This window comes from Oratosquilla oratoria, chromosome 22 (assembly GCF_046742065.1).
Source record: "Oratosquilla oratoria isolate Oo_2021 chromosome 22, ASM4674206v1, whole genome shotgun sequence".
Classification (NCBI taxonomy): domain Eukaryota; kingdom Metazoa; phylum Arthropoda; class Malacostraca; order Stomatopoda; family Squillidae; genus Oratosquilla; species Oratosquilla oratoria.
Genome location: NC_134798.1, coordinates 20387035 through 20407293, shown reverse-complemented (window position 1 = coordinate 20407293; position 20259 = coordinate 20387035). Strand labels below are relative to the sequence as shown.

The following is a 20259-nucleotide window of genomic DNA, read 5'->3' as shown; positions in this document are numbered from 1 at the left end:
TATATTACTTGAAGTCATCTACCAATTTAACAGTATTTCTAAATTTATTTTTCCCATGAATTGTATACATTCATTTGTATTTGCTGCCAAATCTGAAATCTGAAAAAATCCAAAATTTGATGTACCACTGACCTCAAGGATTTTGGTTAAAGGGTTGTATACTACTATTATAAAAAAAAAAAAAAATAATAATAATAATAAAATAAAATAAAATAACATACCTGAACTGTCTTGAAAAATGTGGCAAGGCTTTTCTTCTCTCCCTCATAACAGTAAATTTTTAATTTGGATTTACTTTCTTCACGAACTATTTGTAACAGTCCAGAGTGTAGATTTTGGTAATCTGAGGAAACGACAGGAATGTTCAAATGCTTTACATATAACTAAAAATAATCATTCATGCATAGTTCCAAGGTGAAATAGTCAATAAAATTTGGGTTTGCTATTGGGTTATATGGTCCAAATCACTACTCAATAAAACAACCCAATATAAAGAAATATAATACACACAAAAATTATCTATCTAAAGCCGTCCTTTTGCAAAGAGGTATTTCCTTAACTAAATTGAATTGTTGGGTGGCAACTACAATACACATACATACCAATGGCTTTTTCCCCTTTACAAGAGGTAGCAAAAAACAAAGGCACAAAATCCACTCCCACCCATTCCATCCCCACATACTCCACTCCCATTCATCCCCCTCCCTCCCTCTTATCTTGGCTCCTCCTAGATGATGGGTCATCCCTGCATCTCGCCCACTGCCCTGGGTCAGAAGCAATGTAGCAAGACACAGCACATCCAAAGCAGGGCCACTTCATTTAATTGGCAACCCCCTCTCTCCATCCCCTCATGCAGAAAAGATACAATAAATAAAAATACAATTTGTAAATCGGTGAAAAGGATAAACACAATAGGCTCAACCCTTTGGCTGTAGAAAGGGTTTCCTTGACTGAATAAAATTACCTGAAAGAAGCCAGAATAAAAGTACAAGGTTATATATGAGGCAGGTTTAGTCCTTTCACTATGGTCAGGGTTTCCTCTGATTTAATCACCTGATAGTGGTAAGAATGGGTACAAGTCATAAAATGCATCAAAAGGGTTAAAAGAAATTGGCTTACCCTTTTCAATACAGAATGGGTTTTCTTTGAATAAAATTGCATGGAGGCTGCTGGAATAGAAGTACAAATCATAAAACACAGCAAATGGGTCCAACCAAATAGAAAGGATTTCCTTTAATTGAATAAAATTGCTTGGTAGCAGCCAAAATAAACAAGTCATAAAATACAGCAAAATTGTTAAATGTAGACTTTGCTGCACAAAATATTCCCTCCAACTTAAAATCACCTCATGGCAACAAGGATAAATATTCAAGTTGTAAAATACATGATTAAATGACATAGGACCCCTTCCACTGTAGAAGAGATTTCTATCACTCACACCAACACTCTCCTTCAAGAACACAAATATTTTGTACATATTACAACAAACCAGGACTACTCATTAACATGTGTTACCATATATACCCTTCACAACTGAACAGACGGGGCATTCTCGGTCAGATCAACCAGTGCTTAACACCCTCATCTCTCAGATTTTGCTGAAATTTGGTATAGAGGGAAATTGTGGTCCCTGAATCCATTTCTGAAATTTTTAGATCAATCAGACAAACGGTTCAAAAGATATGACCTCGGGAATTTTGAGGTTGCGTGTGAGGTCATATGTTTTCAGTGACCCATAACTTGGTTAATAATGATCAGAATTGCATATATGTATATATATTTAGAATCAGAAAAAGCCAAGGAATTCAAATATACAGGTTTTAAAGCTCTAGGCTGAAAAATAAAAAAGTTATACAAAAAACAAAATTTAAGGTCACAATTTGACCTCTGGGGTATCAAATGAGAATTTTTTTTTATAGATGTAAAAAATGAAGGCAAGGGCATTAGCTATTAGAATCAGCAAAAAAAGTTTGTGTATGTAATTATTTTTCATAAAACTAACCTATAAATGATCACCATATTCATAAGTCTGGCGTCAGTTCTACCTATTTTTCCACACTTAAGCCCATGTTTTGACATATAGATTTTTTTTTATAGATATAAAAACAAAGAGACACAATCATAAAATGTTTGCTAATGTTAGTACTTTTTATGTAACTAATTTACAAGTGAACAAAATAAAAAATCATTGTTGGTACTTTTCATGTCATTTAAGAAAACACCAAATTTATAAATTGCATATATATTCCAGGAATTGTAATATCTTAGTCCTTAGATTTGAGGTTGGCAAACACCAAAAATATAAGAAATGAAACTTATATTAGTGTTAGCCTGCACTGAAAATAATATATATGACATAGAACAATGTTCACCTACTTTAAGGATTCATGTGCTAGGCAACACCAGTCTTGCATTTGCAATGCTTTCATCAATTTCTTTTTTGGGAAAAATGTATTGAATTCTGCTACCTCCTCCTAGGCTAGGACAACTCATTAAAGATAATATATGATGTCCTGGCACAGCACATGAATCCTTGTTTGAGGGATAATAATATGAACTTGTTCCTGATGACCCAGAAGGGTGTAGAAAGTTCACTATGAAATCATCAATCTCTTCACAATATTCTTTCACAATTCCATACCAAATTTCCTTGTTAATACACCCAACATACTCTCCTGGTTTGATATGCTTTGGGTCACCAAGTATTTTAGGTTCATTAGAAATGTGACCTTTCCTTATTCTTTTCTTTTCTCCAATGCCACTTGAGATGGGATACACCATCAGCTCTTCCTTGTTCAGGGGTGCAAGAACTGAGGTTGAAGGATTTTCTGCCATGAAGCAATCACTGTCACTTTTCATATCTTTAATTGGAGACATGTTACTCAAATCACTGTCAATAGCACATGATTCACTTGAATCTTGATCAGACTTGTTTTCAGTGGTACTAAGTATAGTGGGGTTTTTCATTATAATTTTCCAACAGTTCACACACAACAATGAGTCTTTTTTCAGTCTACCATCACATTTTTCAATCTGTCACTTTTCTAAGATTGATTGTTATGCATTTTTTTGTGTTTTTTAATTGGATCCTGGCAATATTTCAAATGTCAAACCATTGTGATATAATCTGTAAAGATATGAATACAGGAAAATCAATTGGATGACATAATATATTTTTTTTTAGAAAATAAAGCCATGTACACTTGATGTTTTGACCCTTGAGTCTCAAAGGATCAGAGCACCATACCCACCAACCACCCAGTTATATGGCTGCAACTGTACTAACCTGTGGACAAGAATGCTAAAATTAGACAAGTAGCAACTTGTTTCAACAGGCTGTTTAGCAACACTGTTAATTGTTTCTCATAGCTTACCAACATACACTTTGGATTTTATGATTGTTTCTCATTGCTAAGAACCCTGTCTTTGCTTTTATAGCTATAGAAAAAATCCATATGTCAAAATATGAGCTTAAGGGGGTACGCAACACCTGGAGGTCATTTTTAAAAATATTTAGAGTAAAGAGCTGAAACTTCTCAGGTAAATAGGTATCCATATTGCCTACATTTTAGGTGAAGCAGAATGATGTATGTACACATGTACGTATACCAGTAGCGACATTTAAAAGTGCACAGCACCATAATACGTAAACCAATTTGTTTTATATTTTGGCTATGATTAGTCAGTAGGCACACCTAGGGCTGGTCATTGAGTAATTGAACAATTTCCTTTATACTTTTGCATACAGGCATTTCAATTTTAATGTCTGGCAAAAATCGTGAAAAATACAATTTTTTTGGTTTGTTTCCATTATTACTCCGAACTCTTTCATCCTATTCAAAATATTCGAACGATCGGCCCTAGCAGTTACTAAAAGTAATATTCCCTGTAAGTTTCATCTAAATCTGATGTATATTAGATTTTTTATGATTAAAAAAAAGTAGAAAAATATCGAACGGAGATATGGCAACTTGAAATATGAATATATCTGTAACTTGCTTATAGTTTCACCAATTTGACTGATTTTTTCATGGCTTAATTCTTATTATATAATAAGTAAGTACAGTATAAATTATCAACATATTTTAATTATAAGTACTTTAAATACTGAAAAACTAAAGTATAAGTATGTCACAGTAGTGACGACGCACAGACGACAACATCATATAATTTGCTTTTTTGCACCTTTGGCGGTTTCTTCATATGAAACCTCTCTGCTGGGGGTCTTCAGGGTATCTAAATCATTGGAAAGAGGTTTATTTTCCAGTAGTGGGCGCCTTCTCTTTCCTCATCAGATTCCCCTCGCCAATCTATGTTGGTAGGGCACCCCCTCCAGCATCATATGATGTCCCTTCTTCTTTCTTCTTCCTGTATAGCCTTGATCTTTTTCCTCTTGCTTTCTTCTTTGGATTTAATCTTCCTCTTTGAATTGTTTAGTCTAATGTTGTCCTTTACCTCTGTCACCGTCACAGAGGTGCAGGTGAGGGCGGTGGTGGAGTGAGAGGTGGTGAGATCTTTAGTCGTCTTTGACTGCTTGCCATCTTTAACTGCTGTTTTTTGTCATTGTGATGTTCTTTTGTTCTTTTTGCTACCCATGATGACTGTGCTAAAGAGTAATATGTACTAGCTAAAGTAATAGATTGCAATGAGAGCTCATGAGACATGCGTACTTCCCTTTTCAGAGCTAGCCGGGAACTAACGCTTAGTTTCGCACAAAGTTGGCGAAATATTCTCCCTCCACCTTCCTCCCTTCCCCTCCACAATCGTATTGGCCGTTGATACACTGGGCAAGTGTAAATTCAATCAAATTTCAATGTTATTCGCTGCGCCTGAAGGTCCTAAGTGGCATGCCTCCCTCTAGTGTGGGTTGCGCCTTTAAATCTGTCCCTTTAAACCTCACCCAGGACCTTTAACTTGTGAGCGGCTGGAAAATTATTTGTCGGGATTTATTTCTAAGTGGTATACGAACATTTTGAACACAGTTTTGAAAAATGCCATATCTTGACCAAATTCACCCCCCCAGGTGTCGCGTACCCCCTTAAGTGTGGAAAAATAGTAGAATTTATGCTAGACTTAGGAATATGGTGTTCAGTTGTAGGTTAGTTTCATGAAAACTTACTTGCACAAACTTTTTTTTTGCCGATTCTAACAGCTAATGCCTTTGCCTTCATTTTTTACATCTATATATATATATATATATATATATATATATAAAATCTCATGTGATACCCCGGAGGTCAAATTGTGACCTCAAATATTGTTTTTTGTATAACTTATTTATTTTTCAACCTAAAGTTTTTAAACATGTATATCTGAATTCCTTGGCTTTTTCTAATTCTAAATAGATATACATATATGCAATTCTGATAATTATTAATCAAGTTATGGGTCACTAAAAACATATGACCTCACATGCGACCTCAAATTTCCTGAGGTCATATCTTTTGAACTGTTTGTCTGATTGATATAAAGATTTCAGAAATGGATTCAGGGCCTATGATATCCCTATAAACCATATTTCATCAAAATCTGAGAGATTAGGGTGTTAATTTAATTTTTTTTTAGTTGATTTAACAGAGAATGCCCCAGACACTGCTTTCATCATGGTACATGTTTTCACATGAGTGATCGTTGCCATGTACTGCTAACATGAAGGCAACACAGACAAGAATCCCCAGATCGCTCTCCTGGTAGACATTCATGTAATACATCTCCTGCTAGACATTCACATAACACATCTCCTGCAAGGCATTCAGGTAACACATCTCCTTTGTGACTACAGAATACAAAGACTCGGTGCACACCAAGGACAATTACTCCATACCCAGATATTCAAGCATCAACTCTACCGGTACATACACTGGATATCCCAGATGTAATTTCCCATTCCTTAACTACTTCCATATGATGACACCTACCTAGTCGTCACGAGGCACGAGTGGGTACATGAGGATGCCGGCATCAGTCTTGATTATATATAATTTTTTGTAGTTGTACATGAGTTATCCCCAATTCTGTGAACTGGTTTGATCATTCTTTCTACGTTTATTATCACTCAGAGTAAAAGAGAACAAGTAATACAGTGTGAAGGGTGGCTAAATAAAAGTACATGAACACTACAAATGACACTATGGTCACCCAGTACCAAAAAGAATATAAAGAACTTTGAAAGAATCCAGAGAGCAACTACAAAGATAGCTCCGGCACTTTCAAAACTGTCATATGAGAAGAGATTGTCAAAACTGAAATTACTGACTCTGGAACAAAGAAGAGAAAGAGGGGACTTGCTAATGATCTATAGAATCATGAAAGGTGTGAAAGGTGTGACCTTGATGGAAAAGACTTACTAAATTAGGATAAGGGAATTACAAGGGGACATGAAAAGAAACTCAAAAAGGACAGTTATAGAAGATATTAAAAGTTTTCTACACAGGGTGGTGGATGTCTGGAACAAACTAGACAAAACAATAGTGTGTGCAAAAACTATACACAAATTCAAGAGCAAACTAGACACCGCAAGATACAAAGATGGGACACCACGAATGTAGCTCCCCTTCCCATAAGATACAATTAGGTAAATACAATGTGACAAAGTACCACAATATACAAATGTGTGCATACAGTTCAGGGTTAGAGTTACAACTAGATGCCAAGCTTTGACTTGGTGCGAAACATAGGGAAGCTCAATTGGTTTTCCCTACAGATTGCACAAGAATTGTAAATTAATAATACAATGACAATATTAAGGAGTAACAACCCAAACATAATTACACAATTACAATATCAATCATACAATGGGGAAAACATACAATTCCCAATTAAGCAATATGTAAGTATAATACATAACAATAACTGTATGATGTTACAATGTACCACACCATTACATCACTTGGTCACCACCACTCGGTGACCCCACCAAGCAAACAAGAAAAATGAATGACTGAAACAAGACAAAACTCATACATACATATACCAAAGGCTTTTTCCCCCTACATGGGGGGTATCCAAAAAGAAAAAGGCATAGAAACCACTCCCACCCGTTCCATTTCCTATATATTCCACTCCTCTCCACCCTCCTTCTTATCTTGGCACCTCCTGGATGACAGGTCATCCCTGTATCCTGTCCACTGCCCTGGGTCAGAAGCAGTGTCGCAAGAAACAGCACATCCACAGCAAGGCCGCTACATAAATTCGGCGACCCCCCCCCCTCTCCATCCCCTCATGCAGAAAAGGAGAAGACGGGGAGAAATCCCTTTGGGCTGCGTCAATTTTCTTCTCACACATACCTCCCTACCCCCCACCCACTCCCCCTCATGCATCATAGCATCATCTATACACAACCCCTCTCCATTCACCCCTATCTTCTGTCCTTCCTCCACAGACATTCCTCTCTTTTGTAATGCCCCTTTCACCCAATCCATCCATCTCATCCTGGGACGTCCCCTCATATTCACTCCTTCCACCTCTGCCTTCCATACTTCTTTTACTAATCTTTCTTCACTCATTCTTTCCATGTGTCCAAACCATCCTAATACTCTTTCATCAACCCTATCTCCCAGCTCCCTTTCCACCCCTGTTCTCCTCACCTCCTCATTTCTCACTCTATCTAGCCTAGTAACCCCTATCATACTTCTCAGACATTTCATCTCAAACACATTCCAACTCCTTCTCTCTTCCTCTCTCATGTTCCATGTTTCTACCCCGTACAATGCTGTTGGTACAATCACTCCTTCATATAACCTCCTCTTAGCATCCATTCCCAGATGTCTATTTCTCATTACACTTTTCAATCCACCAAGGCATTTACTTGCTTCTCTCAATCTACATTCTACCTCCACCCCTTCCTCCCTTTCCTGCCACATTTGTTCCACTTCCTCCAGTCTTTCACCTTTAATGCTCACTTCCAGCCAGTGTCACTCTCTTCCTTTGTACATCTCATCACCTTACTTTTACCCACATTTATCTTCAGCTTCCTTCTTTCACACACCTTCTCAAACTCTGTCACTAACTTCCTCAATCCCTCCTCTGATCCTGCTACAAGCGCAGTGTCATCAGCAAACAACAACTGGCTCACCTCCCACTTTTCTCCATTTTCTTTAATCATCTCCAGCCCCTGACCCACTACCCTTGCATTCACCTTTCACATCACCCCCGTCCATGTAAAGATTGAACAGCCAGGGTGACATAACACATCCCTGATGAAGTCCTACCTTTACCTCAAACCATTTACTATCTCCATTTCTAATTCTAACACAAGCTCTACTACTCTTGTAAAAACTCTTGACTGCTCTTAAAAGCTTTCCTCCTATCCCATATATCTGCAGTATCTCCCACAGTGCCTTCCTATCTACCCTGTCATAAGCCTTTTCCAGATCCATAAAAGCCCAAAATATGTCCTTACCTTTTCCTATAGCTTTCTCACATATCTGTCTTACCACAAAGATCTGATCTACACAACCCCTACCTGTCCTAAAACTGCACTATTCCTCACCAATTACTCCCTCTGTTCCTCTCCTAATCCTCTCAATCAAGACCCTCCCATACGCCTTCCCAACTACACTCAACAAGCTGATCCCTCTGAAACTACTACACTCACACTTGTCCCCTTTCCCTTGTAAAGCGGAACTATACATGCACTCCTCCAGTCCTCCGGCACTCTACCCTCTCTTAAACAAACATTAAACAACCTCACCAGCCAGTCCACCATCACTGTACCTCCTTTCTTCAGACATTCTGCATGGCATCCATCCAGACCAGGTGCCTTACCTGCTCTCATCATCTTAACAGCTGCTTTCACTTCATCCTTCCCTATTTCTCTTCCATTTTCCTCACTCATCACACTCATTTTCTCAGCGCTTCCCACTGCAACTACCTTTCCCTCCCTATCCTCCTTCACATTTAGCAACTCCCTAAAATACTCTACCCACCTTCCTCTCACTGCCTTCTCTTCCATTATCATCTCTCCATCTGCACCTTTTACCTTTTCCTCTCTACCTGATTCGCCTCCTTTTTCTTTTTTAATTTCCTTCCAAAACATCTTTTTATTGCTTTCAAAATTTTCTGTCATACTCTTACCCCATTTCACATCTACTCTCCTCTTTGGTTCCTTTATCTTATGCTTAGCTTCCTTTCTCTTTACTTTGTACCTCTCATACAATTCCCTCGTCCTAATTTGCAGGCAATCTATGAATGCCTGCTTCTTTTCTTCTACACATTTCTTTGCTTCCTTATCCCACCACTCACTACCCTTCCTTCTTTTTCCTCCCGCCCTCCTTGTTCCACACACCATCTTTGTACACCTTATGACTCCCTCCTTGAACCATCCACATTCCTCCTCCACTCCTAGTTCTACTCTATCCTTTACTCCCTCCCACTCCTCTTTCAGTTTCTTCTTAAACTCACTCTCCTTTTTTTTTTTTTCATTTAAGCAGTTCACTCTAAGTACCTCCCTACCTTCTGTCCTTTTCCTTTTTCTCCACTCTCATTTTACCTTCCACCAGAAGATGATCTGATATTCCCCCGCTCTCTCCCCTTAGAACATGTACATCCTTAACTCTTCCTACCATACTCCTGGTCACCACTATATAGTCCATTAAAAACTCAAAAACATATTAAAAGAATGTAAAGAACTAATAAACAAAATATATAATAAGTTGTTCACTCAAAGAAGGAAAAATACCAAGACTGGAAAAATGCTGATATTGTACCAGATTATAAAGGAGGAAATAAAGAATACCCAATAAATCACAGATCAGTTTCCCTTACAAGCACTGTAGCCAAAATTTGTGAAAAAGTTATCAAAAGTTAATGGATAAAACATCTGGAGAACAATATACTATACAAGTACATACATACATATAGCAAAGACTTTTTCACCCTTACATGGGGGCTAGCCAAAAACAAAAAGGCATAGAAACCACTCCCACCTATTCCATTCCCTACATATTCCACTCCCCTCCACCCTCCTCCCTCCCTCTTATCTTGGCACCTCCTGGATAATGAGTCATCCCTGCATCCTGTCCACTGCCCTGGGTCAGAAGCAGTGTCACAAGACACAGCACATCTGCAGCAAGGCCGCTTCATAAATTCAGCGACCCCACCTCTCCTTCCCCTCATGCAGAAAAGGAGAACATGAGGAGAAATCCCTTTGGGCTGTATCAAATTTTTTCTCATACATACTTCCTCACCCCCCACCCACTCCCCCTCATGCATCACAGCATCATCCATATACAACCATTCTCTATTCATCCCTATCTTCTGTCCTCTCCCATCCTTCCTCTCTTTTGTAATGTCCCTTTCACCCCATCCATCCATTTCATCCTAGGACACCCCCTCTTATTCACTCCTTCCACACCTCTTTTACTAATCTTTCTTCACTCATTCTTTCCATGTGTCCAAACCATCCCAATACTCTTTCATCAACCATATCTCCCAGCTCCCTTTCCACCCCTGTTCTCCTCCTCACCTCCTCATTTCTCACTCTATCTAGCCTAGTAACCCCTATCATACTTCTCAGACATTTCATCTCAAACACATTGAAACTCCTCCTCTCTTCCTTTCTTATGTTCCATGTTTCTGCCCTGTACAGTGCTGTTGGCACAATCACTACTTCATATAACCTCCTCTTAGCATCCATTCCCAAATGTCTATTTCTCATTACACTTTTTAATCCACCAAGGCATTTACTCACTTCTCTCAATCTACATTCTACCTCCACCCCTACTCCTCCCTTTCCTACCACATTCGCACCCAAGTATCTGAAACTATCCACTTCCTCCAGTCTCTCACCCTTAATGCTCACTTCCAGTCTGCTGTCACTCTCTCCCCTTGTACATCTCATCACCTTACTTTTACCCACATTTATCTTCAGCTTCCTTCTTTCACACACCTTCTCAAACTCTGTCACTAACTTCCTCAATCCCTCCTCTGATCCTGCTACAAGCGCAGTGTCGTCAGCAAACAACAACTGGCTTATTTCCCACTTTTCTCCATGTTCTATAACCATCTCCAGCCCCTGACCCACTACCCTTGCATTCACCTTTCGTACCACCCCATCCATGTATAGATTGAACAGCCAGGGTGGCATAACACATCCCTGATGAAGTCCCACCTTTACCTCAAAGCATTTACTTTCCATTTCTAATCCTAACACAAGCTCTACTACTCTTGTAAAAACTCTTGACTGCTCTTAAAAGCTTTCCTCCTATCCCATATATCTGCAGTACCTCCCACAGTGCCTTCCTGTCTACCCTGTCAGCCTTTTCCAGATCCATAAAAGCTGAGAAAAATCCTTACCTTTTCCTATAGCTTTCTCACATATCTGTCTTACCACAAAAATCTGATCTATACAACCCCTACCTGTCCTAAATCCACACTGTTCCTCACCAATTATTTACTCTACTCCTCTCCTAATCCTCTCAATCAAGACCCTCCCATACGCCTTCCCAACTACACTCAACAAGCTGATCACTCCGAAACTACTACACTCACACTTGACCCCTTTCCCTTGTAAAGGGGAACTATACAGGCACTCCTCCAGTCCTCTACCCTCTTTTAAACAAACATTAAATAACCTCACCAGCCAGTCCACCATAACTGTACCTCCTTTCTTCAGACATTCTGCATGGCATCCAACCAACCCAGGTGCCTTGCCTACTATACGAGTAGTGAAGAGTAAAGTCATCTCATTTGACTGGCTCTGTAGCAATGACTAGGATATAGCGAGTAGTCACCACTACTTGTAGTGGTGGGTAAAGTCCCCTTGTCTGACTGCAGCTGTTCATGTTACATTCTGTTAGTGGTACATGCAAAATGTAGTGTGAAGGGTGTGTGTTGTTTAGGGTTCTGGTATAGAATTATGTTCCTGTCATCTTCATGTGATGCTCTATTGGAAGGATTCTGGTTTCTGCATGTAGGTGTCCTATAGGGGTGGTTTTGGTGCATCCTGTTATTATTCTTACTGCTTCATTCTGCAGTGTTTGTAAATGGTTTAGATTTAATTTGCTGACTGCTGGGGACCATGCTGTGGAGGTGTAGTCTACAGCATCTGTTGAAAATGAAACTATCTTCAAGCATAAGACTGATAATGGGTACCTGGACTTGGTGGTCTTGTAGAAGTTTCATGGTCATCTCTCTGCCTCCCATCTTCAAACTCCTTCAACTTCTCTGCTTCCATTTGGAGGTGCAGGGCTGATATTTCATTTTCAGATTGCACTGAAGAGCTCTCTTCATTTATTATGCCTGGAATTCTTCCACCTTTAAACAAAACAGATGACAACTGGTTACTACTACTACTACTTTCACCTGGTGACAAGCAAGACCCACATTAATAACTAATTCAAAGCAGACTGAATATGTTTTCTTCCCAGTGATTTATGGGAAGGCCCAAGGAGCAATACCAGCTGCTGTGGGTTTACATGTTTTCCATCAGCAAAACTTGAGGCAACAACTGACTCAAAGCAAGAGTTTCAATTATTTTTAAATAATAACAAACTCTGACTATAACATATAATTTGCAAGTAAATCAGTTTCCAGTTACTTAAATCTTGATTATTGTCACCAATTAATAGATAATATGGGGGACTTTGGTACAAGGGGTTCCTGAGAAGGGAAGGGTGGGCAAGAGATATGTGTGAATGGAGAATGGTTGTGAATGGATGATAAACTGATGTGGTCCAACGGAACTTCTTATCTGCTCTGTTTTTTCTCAAGTGGATAATGGGAAAGTTGCCATATAATGAAGTAGTGAGAGTAAACCAACTTCATCTGTGAGGCCCTGCAGTGGAGGTGCCATGTCTGCCTGCACTGTTTCTGACCCAAGCAGCTGGCACGGAACAAGGATGGACCTGTATCTAAACGGAGCTAAGATAAAAGGAAAACAAATAAGTGGATGGGTGTGGGATCAGTGAAAGGTTAGTGCTAGCCTCCTACCTTACAGGGTTTACACATACATACATACATTTATATATATATATATATATATATATATATATATATATATATATATATGTGCGTGTGTGTGTGTGTATTCACCTCGGATCTGCTGCAGTCTCTGTCGAGACAGCCAGACACCACCCTACGGCAGTGAGCTCAGAGCTCATTATTTGCCGATCTCTGGGTAGGTCTGAGACCACTCACACACCACACACCGGGACAGCAAGGTCACAACTCCTTGACTAACGTCTCGTACCTACTCACTGTTAGGTGAACAGGGGTTACACATGAAAGGAGACAAACCCAACTTATCTCCGCCCGGCTGGGGAATCGAACCCCGGTTCTCTGGCTTGTGAGGCCAGGGCTTTACCAATCCGCCACCGAGCCGTGTGTGTGTGTGTGTAATGAGAAATAGACATTTGGGAATGGATGCTAAAAGGAGATTGTATGAAGGAATTAGTGCTGACAGCACTGTATGGGGCAGAAACATGGAACATAAGAGAGGAAGACAGAAGGAGTTTGAATGTGTTTGAGATGAGGTGCCTGAGAAGTATGATAGGGGTTACTTGGCTGGATAGAGCAAGAAATGAGGAGGTGAGGAGGAGAACAGGGGTGGAAAGGGAGTTGGGAGATAGGGTTGATGAAAGAGTGTTGGGATGGTTTGGACACATGGAAAGAATGAGTGAAGAAAGTTTAGTAAAAGAGGTGTGGAAGGCAGAGGTGGAAGGAGTGAACATGAGGAAGCAACCAAGAATGAGATGGATGGATGGGGTAAAAGGGGCATTGGGAGAGAGAGGAATGTCTGTTGAGGAAGGACAGGAGAGGAGAGAAGTAGGGGTAAATAGAGAATGGTTGTGATGCATGAGGGGGAGTGGGTGGGGAATGGGGGTGTGGGAGTGTGTGTGAAAAATCAATTGACGTAGCCCGAAGGGATTCTCCCCGTCTTCTCCTTTTCTGCATGGGGGGACGGAGAGGGGGGATTGCTGATTTAATGAAGTGGTCTTGCTGTGGGTGTGAAGTGACCCATCATCCAGTCACTGCTTTCACCCTTGAAAATTCCCAAGAGGAAGCAGGTCCCAAGGAGTACCATATAGAGGTGGTGGGGCAGCAGTTGGTTCTCCTTTTCTGGGTGTCCAGTAACCAAGATCTCACTATCCTCTTCTTAATAGGGGAGGAGGTGAAGAGTTGCAGGTAGGGGTGTGCTGATTAATTGGCATTGGCAAGAATCAGTACTTTTTTTTGTAAATTGGCATTTTTTTTTAGAAAGGGATATGGCATCTGCAATATTTTGCCGATGCCAATTCAGTAATTCACTTATTATTCATTGTTCTTGTGGTTGCATAGGCCCATGCAGCATATTATGTGCTTTATAAGATATCACCACCAAATAATCATTGCTTTATCTTATTTTCACACAGCATCACAACCATAGGGAATGAGCCGGGTAGGAATATGTTGTGGTAGTGGTAAACCTACACTGCCATCTAGTGCCAGAACACATGTTTCGAAAATATTATGCAGAGGTGATAAAATCTGCAGACACGAGGATGTATGACCAGAGAAACTTTGAAAATAACAGCACAAGTCGGAATGAATGTTAGAGCAAATTATATTAATTTCTAATTTTATTTTTTGTATTTCTTATATAAAATTAAACTATATATATATATATATATCATATATATATATATATATATTTGAAACAGCAAAGTTTTTACAACAGAAATTAAATGAGTAATATGGGAGTAAATCGCCCAAGCATCCATGGACTCGGTCGTTTATAAAGAATATTTTGATGCATTTTGACAAGTAAATACATAACAATAGCTCTTTATGCTTTTTGACTGACAGCTATGACTATGACTCATGTCTAGATGATTTGCTGTCAAATTCACAATCACAAGAGTCAAATTTGGATAAAGTGAAGCTTAGAAAAAAAAATAATAATAAATAAATAAATAAATAAATAAATCTGTTCTGACACTAAAAAGGAAAGTTGAAAAATTTTGCTCCCTCCCAATGGAACCATGTGACTTGGATTCCTTGAGTTGGTACAGAGACAACCACAACTCATATCCTGAACTTGGAAAAGTTGCCAACAAAATGTTGTGCTCTCCACCATCATTTTAGGTGAGTGAATGCCTCTTCAGCATTGATGGTAATGTCTACACCCCACACCATAACTGCTTGACTCCAGAAACGGAAGAAATTGATGCTGTTCAACTTCAACTTGAGAATGTTTAACTTTGACTATTAACCCATGGAATGCAGCAGTACTCAGGTGAGAGCATGTCGGAGGCAGGAAAAAAAAAAAAAAAAAAAAAAAAAAAAAAAAATGCACGTTTTATTAAAACCATGCATTAAATTATTCAAGTTACTTGAAGTTAGTAGTTACATAAAATTTTACAAAATAGGTAATTTTCAACTTCTTTTTCAACTGATAGAAAATAATAATCATACATTGATAATCATAAAGTGGTCAAACAATAAGTACTTCAATAAGCTCATTCAATCATTAGCATTCAACAGCTCAACAACTGGTGTATATAAATCTACATAGATTATAAAGCAAGTAAAAATAATAGTTTATTTACTTTATATTAAAAACTGATGTACCATAATTATATAAAGTGGAATCAATTTCGGCAACTAAAAGTGAGCAGGAATCGGCATCAGTATTGGCAACTATGAGTGAATGGGAATTGAAATTGGCATCGGCAAAAAAATAGAAACAGCACACCCCTAGTTGCAGGACCTCAAATTTAATTTTTTTGCACGTATTGGATACATGGGAGAATTAAACTTCATTCCTCCCTGGGGGTGTGCTACTGCTCCTTTACAAGGGGCAAAGGATCTTTAAATATCTTTTAATTGATCGAAGAGATCCTGAAGAATATAACATTGAAGGATACGAGATGGAAGAAATTAATGTCAAGGGTAATGAAGGTAGAGGTCTCTTGATATACGTGAAAAGGGGCATCAAGTACAGACGCTCCTCTACTTACGTTCATTCGTTTTACGTTTTTTCAATTTTACGTTTGAACTGACTGTAAAAAAAAAAAAAATTGTAAAAATGTTTTTTTTAGTGAATTTTTTAGTTTAGCGCGCTCTCCATAGTTCAAACGATACTTACGCATGACGCTGTGTCCATTGTTTACATGGCACAAACGACAGACTGAACGTGCCTCGCCACAAACGACAGACTGAACGTGCCTCGCCTCATCCTCCATCTCAATTTATGTTGCTTGAATTTAATTTATTTGAAATTAATGTTATTATTTTACAATGTTATGTGTATAATCAATGACTTTGGGGTGTTTTATAAGATACGGTAATAGAATTTACGGATGTATAGTACAGTAACAACTTACGTTCATTTTCAATTTACGTTCGGAACGTAACTAAAACGTAAGTTGAGGAGCGTCTGTATAGCAAAGTTGATCTGGTATCATGTTTCTGTGAACACTGTTGCCTGGAAATTATGCTTCAAGGGGAGGAACTTGCTTTAACCTCTTCACTCCGGGGCACATCGCATGTCTGGCAGCATTAGCTGCCCGACGTGCGATATTGCGTCATAATAATCGCATTATAAAAAATAAAGTCAGTGCTCAATCGTTCGTTCTCTTTCACCCGTGAATTTTGATAACCATAGAAAATATGATGAAGCCAGTTTAGAGAGAATGGAGGTTATGTAGGTATGACTACAATAAATATAATCAAGACGCCGATGTCGGCATCACCGCGTACCCACTTGCTCCTCATGACGCCTACATAGGCGTCACCATATGGAAGTGGTTAACCCTTGTATATCGGAGTCCAAACAGCCAGGAGGAAAACGATCAATTGCTGTTGGATTTACTGCAAGAAGACTTGATCCTAGTTTTGAGCCATTTGTATTGAAAGGAACTATATCTAATAATCCTAATGGAAAGTCAACAGTGTAAATGTGGATCTGGAGTCACAGGCGTAAGCCTCTTCCAGGAAGTGTTCTATGTATCTATGTAATATATAGGAAAGTTGGGTAGAAGCATTCAAGTCATTGAGAATAAATAAATCTCTCAGATAAAATCTCTTGATCTGGGGAAAAAAAAAGGGTTAGGTTAGACTAGACTAATCTATCATCCTTACATTTCTACGACCTCAGCATCTATCAAAACAAGCATGGCATATCATTCAGCCGCCGTGACTTTGTTCATTAGTAAATAGGTTTTAGCAACTTTTTTGTTATTAATTTCCACCAAGAAAATCGCATATTACGTTGATCTATTATTTGTTAATTATAATAATTATGATTTATAGAATTAATAATTAATTTCCTATTGTAATACCACATAGGTGTGCACAACTAAACTTTTAACAAATTTTCAATGCTATATTTAGTATATAGTATATTGAATAGGTGTGCATTCTAAAAAAAAATACCCATCCTACTTAACAATCCTCACACCATCTAGACAGCCACTTATGTATGACAGCAACATAATATCTTAAACCAAAATTCCGATTCATTACACAACCAAACTAAAAAATACCCATCCTACTTAACAATCCTCACACCATCTAGACAGCCACTTACTTATGTATGACAGCAACATAATATCTTAAACCAAAATTCCAATTCATTACACAACCAAACTACAAACATAACTAAATAGCAATACATAATGATAATGATCATAATCATTATGATTATCATAGTAGAAATAGTAACCAATCCCTCTGGTTCTTATCCCAAACCCATATTAACTACCAACTTATACACCCTATTGCGACTGGTCGAAGTTTCAAGAACAGTACTTGGGCCTTGACACTCGTAATCTGCCATTATGAAAATAAGACCTGATAAGCCCGAGAAAGATTCATTAGATGATCATGATTAGTACATGAGTGTCCCTGCAAATCATCATCCAAATCAAACCATCAATAACACCCAATTTATGACATGTGGATTACATATTAGAGTATTACTACTTACAAATGTGTACCTATGCTACAGTGAATTTATAAAGTATTCATGAATAGGAATTTGTTATTTGAATTGTGCAGAAAATTTAAGTTTAACTGGCATCATCAAATTCATGCCTTTGCATATTGTTAGACTTCAACTATCATAATTTACCGTTTACTTGTATCAGACTCACCTATACCTTCTCTAATTCCTTTGACCTGTGTAAAGATGGTAAGAAAAATCAACATTCTCACTGTTTCCATTCTTCGCACTCGAATCCGTCTGTTTGTTATGCCAGCCATCTTTGAATTTGGATTTATTTGGCGGTCAAATTTGTATTTGATATATAATTTATCATATGTATTTATATAAAAAAATATTGTAGGATAAATTTAGATTTATTTTTATAATATATATGAAGTAGCATTATAAAGTTATGTCGGAATTATGCATTTACCTAATTATATTTTAATAAACTGCAATGAACGAACGAGGGAGCGATAGTCGAGGTTGTATAGTAGCGATCTTATGTTACATTATCCCATGATCTACAGTTACTTTCAGCATCTGACCTGAATGATAATCATTATACAATTTTACTTCTTCAAGATTCTCATTTTCGATTACAATTACTCTACCTTGAAATTTCTATATGAACATTACTTTGATTTATTTCCGGTATCATCAAAAGTGACGAATTTTTCAGACTGAATGAGAACCAGATAAGAAATCAGGGCCTTTTTTAAACAGATTGGACCGAATTTATCAAATTGGGTCCCGCGCCAGCGACAACAGAGTTACCGTTTGAAGCTTTTTCTGTGTGGTGCCGTCGTAAAAATCCTGGCCTTACATCTGTAATTTAAGGGGATTAAACCAGTACTGAAAACGTGAAATGACGAATGATAAAATTTCATTACTCATATCATTAATTCATTATGCATACTAAATTGACAGAAAATTGTCATGTTGTGGTGGGTTTGGTTCGGTATGGACAAGCCAGGAAAAATGAGACTCACAATAACACTAAAACTAAAGTTTAATGGTCAGTATGCTCGGAGGGAACGGACGTAGTCTTGTTGGGAGAAGGTCCGGAGTGATGGCCTCATCAAGCGTTGTGGCTGTGAGCGAAGAGCCACAGGAGAGAATGAGACGACTTGCTGGAGCGAACTGGTCCCGAGTCAGCTTGATGGAGAGGACTGGTCTCGAGGCGGCTTGCTGGGGAGAACTGGTCCCGAGGCAGCTTGCTGGGGAGAACTGTCCCAAGGCCTCTTGCTGGAGAGAACTGCTGCTTGGAGTTGAGCCCGGGAGAGAAGTCGGGAGAGATCTGAATTCTGAATTCCTAGGAAAGACCACCCGCTTGCGCGGGATAGGTTTTTGTGGGAGGGGAAGAATGTCTGTAAGAAAATGAAAAGATAGTAGTGTATAAAAGAGGGCTATTGCCACCGGGAGATTAAGCGAGCGATCAGGGGCTGTTGGTGGTCGTGGCTCGGGAGAAATGGACTGGGAACTCGGACGGCGGCGCCGACACCGGGATTACAATCACCAAAAGTTCAGAAAATGGTAGGAGGCGTAGTAGTAGAGAAAGGTGGAAAAACGGAAAAATCTTAAGTGGGGGGCAAACTGAAATGAGAAGATGTAGTATAAGAGAAAGTTAGAAAAGAAGCGAATTTTAGTCAAAGAAAAAGTAAGTGTGGATGTTTGTGCGTGGGTCGTGGCCATGTTCGTGAGAAGTGTGTGTACGTATCTTACGGGAAATGAGTAGAGTTCACTTCCCGCGTGTAGAGCGCGTTTAGCCCCAGGTAAGGCCTGAGCTGTTCCTGCTTTTCCCCAGGTTGGGTTTGAGAGTCTGTAGAGTTGATCCAGTGGCGGTGCGAAGGGGGGCAGGCGGGCGGGTGTTGTATTATCTTTCTCCTTCCAATCACAACTCTGAAAGCAGAGAATTACGTGATTGGGAATTCTGTGTAAATGTCAGAAGTGTAAACCCGCTAACCAGCGTCAGCGAAGAGGCCAGCGCGTGGGTGCGGGCCGGTTGGACAGAGAGGCTCCCCAATTCCCCTCCGTCGACCAGCCGGTGATTAGATAAGGGTTCTAATTATGAGATGGGTTCGGCCTCTGCTAATCCAGCGAGCAAGTGTGCGTGTACCTCTTTTCTTCCAAGCACTACTCTGAAAACGGAGAATTACGTGACTTGGGAAATGTGTGTATTTGTCTTGGTGTAATCCCGCCTGCCGACGTCAACGAAGAGGTCGGCCTGTGCCAGACCGGCAGCAGCAAAGGAGATATATCCCCTCGCCACCACCGGCCGGCGAAGACTCCTGGGCGCTTGTTGAGTGAATTGGAGTGGAGAGACGTCCGACCTCCAGGAGCGCTGAGTTGAA

The 20259-nt window shown here is 39.2% G+C and overlaps 1 protein-coding gene across 5 annotated transcripts in view; it reads right to left on the bottom strand.

The window, feature by feature from the left end:
- LOC143037443 (nuclear envelope integral membrane protein-like) overlaps positions 1–18176 on the bottom strand; it is a 190199-nt gene extending 172023 nt beyond the window's left edge. For 4 of the 5 annotated variants that reach the window (XM_076205673.1, XM_076205677.1, XM_076205674.1 and 1 more), the window contains exons 1-3: positions 18075–18176; positions 12094–12255; positions 222–343 (exon numbers count right to left, since the gene is read on the bottom strand). In XM_076205673.1, the coding sequence (XP_076061788.1) occupies positions 222–343; positions 12094–12255; positions 18075–18144 (354 nt within the window). In that variant the 5' untranslated portion in view covers positions 18145–18176. The remainder of the gene's footprint in view (positions 1–221; positions 344–12093; positions 12256–18074) is intronic. The other variant, XM_076205676.1, reaches the window with a different exon arrangement.
- Positions 18177–20259: the final 2083 nt, after the last annotated feature.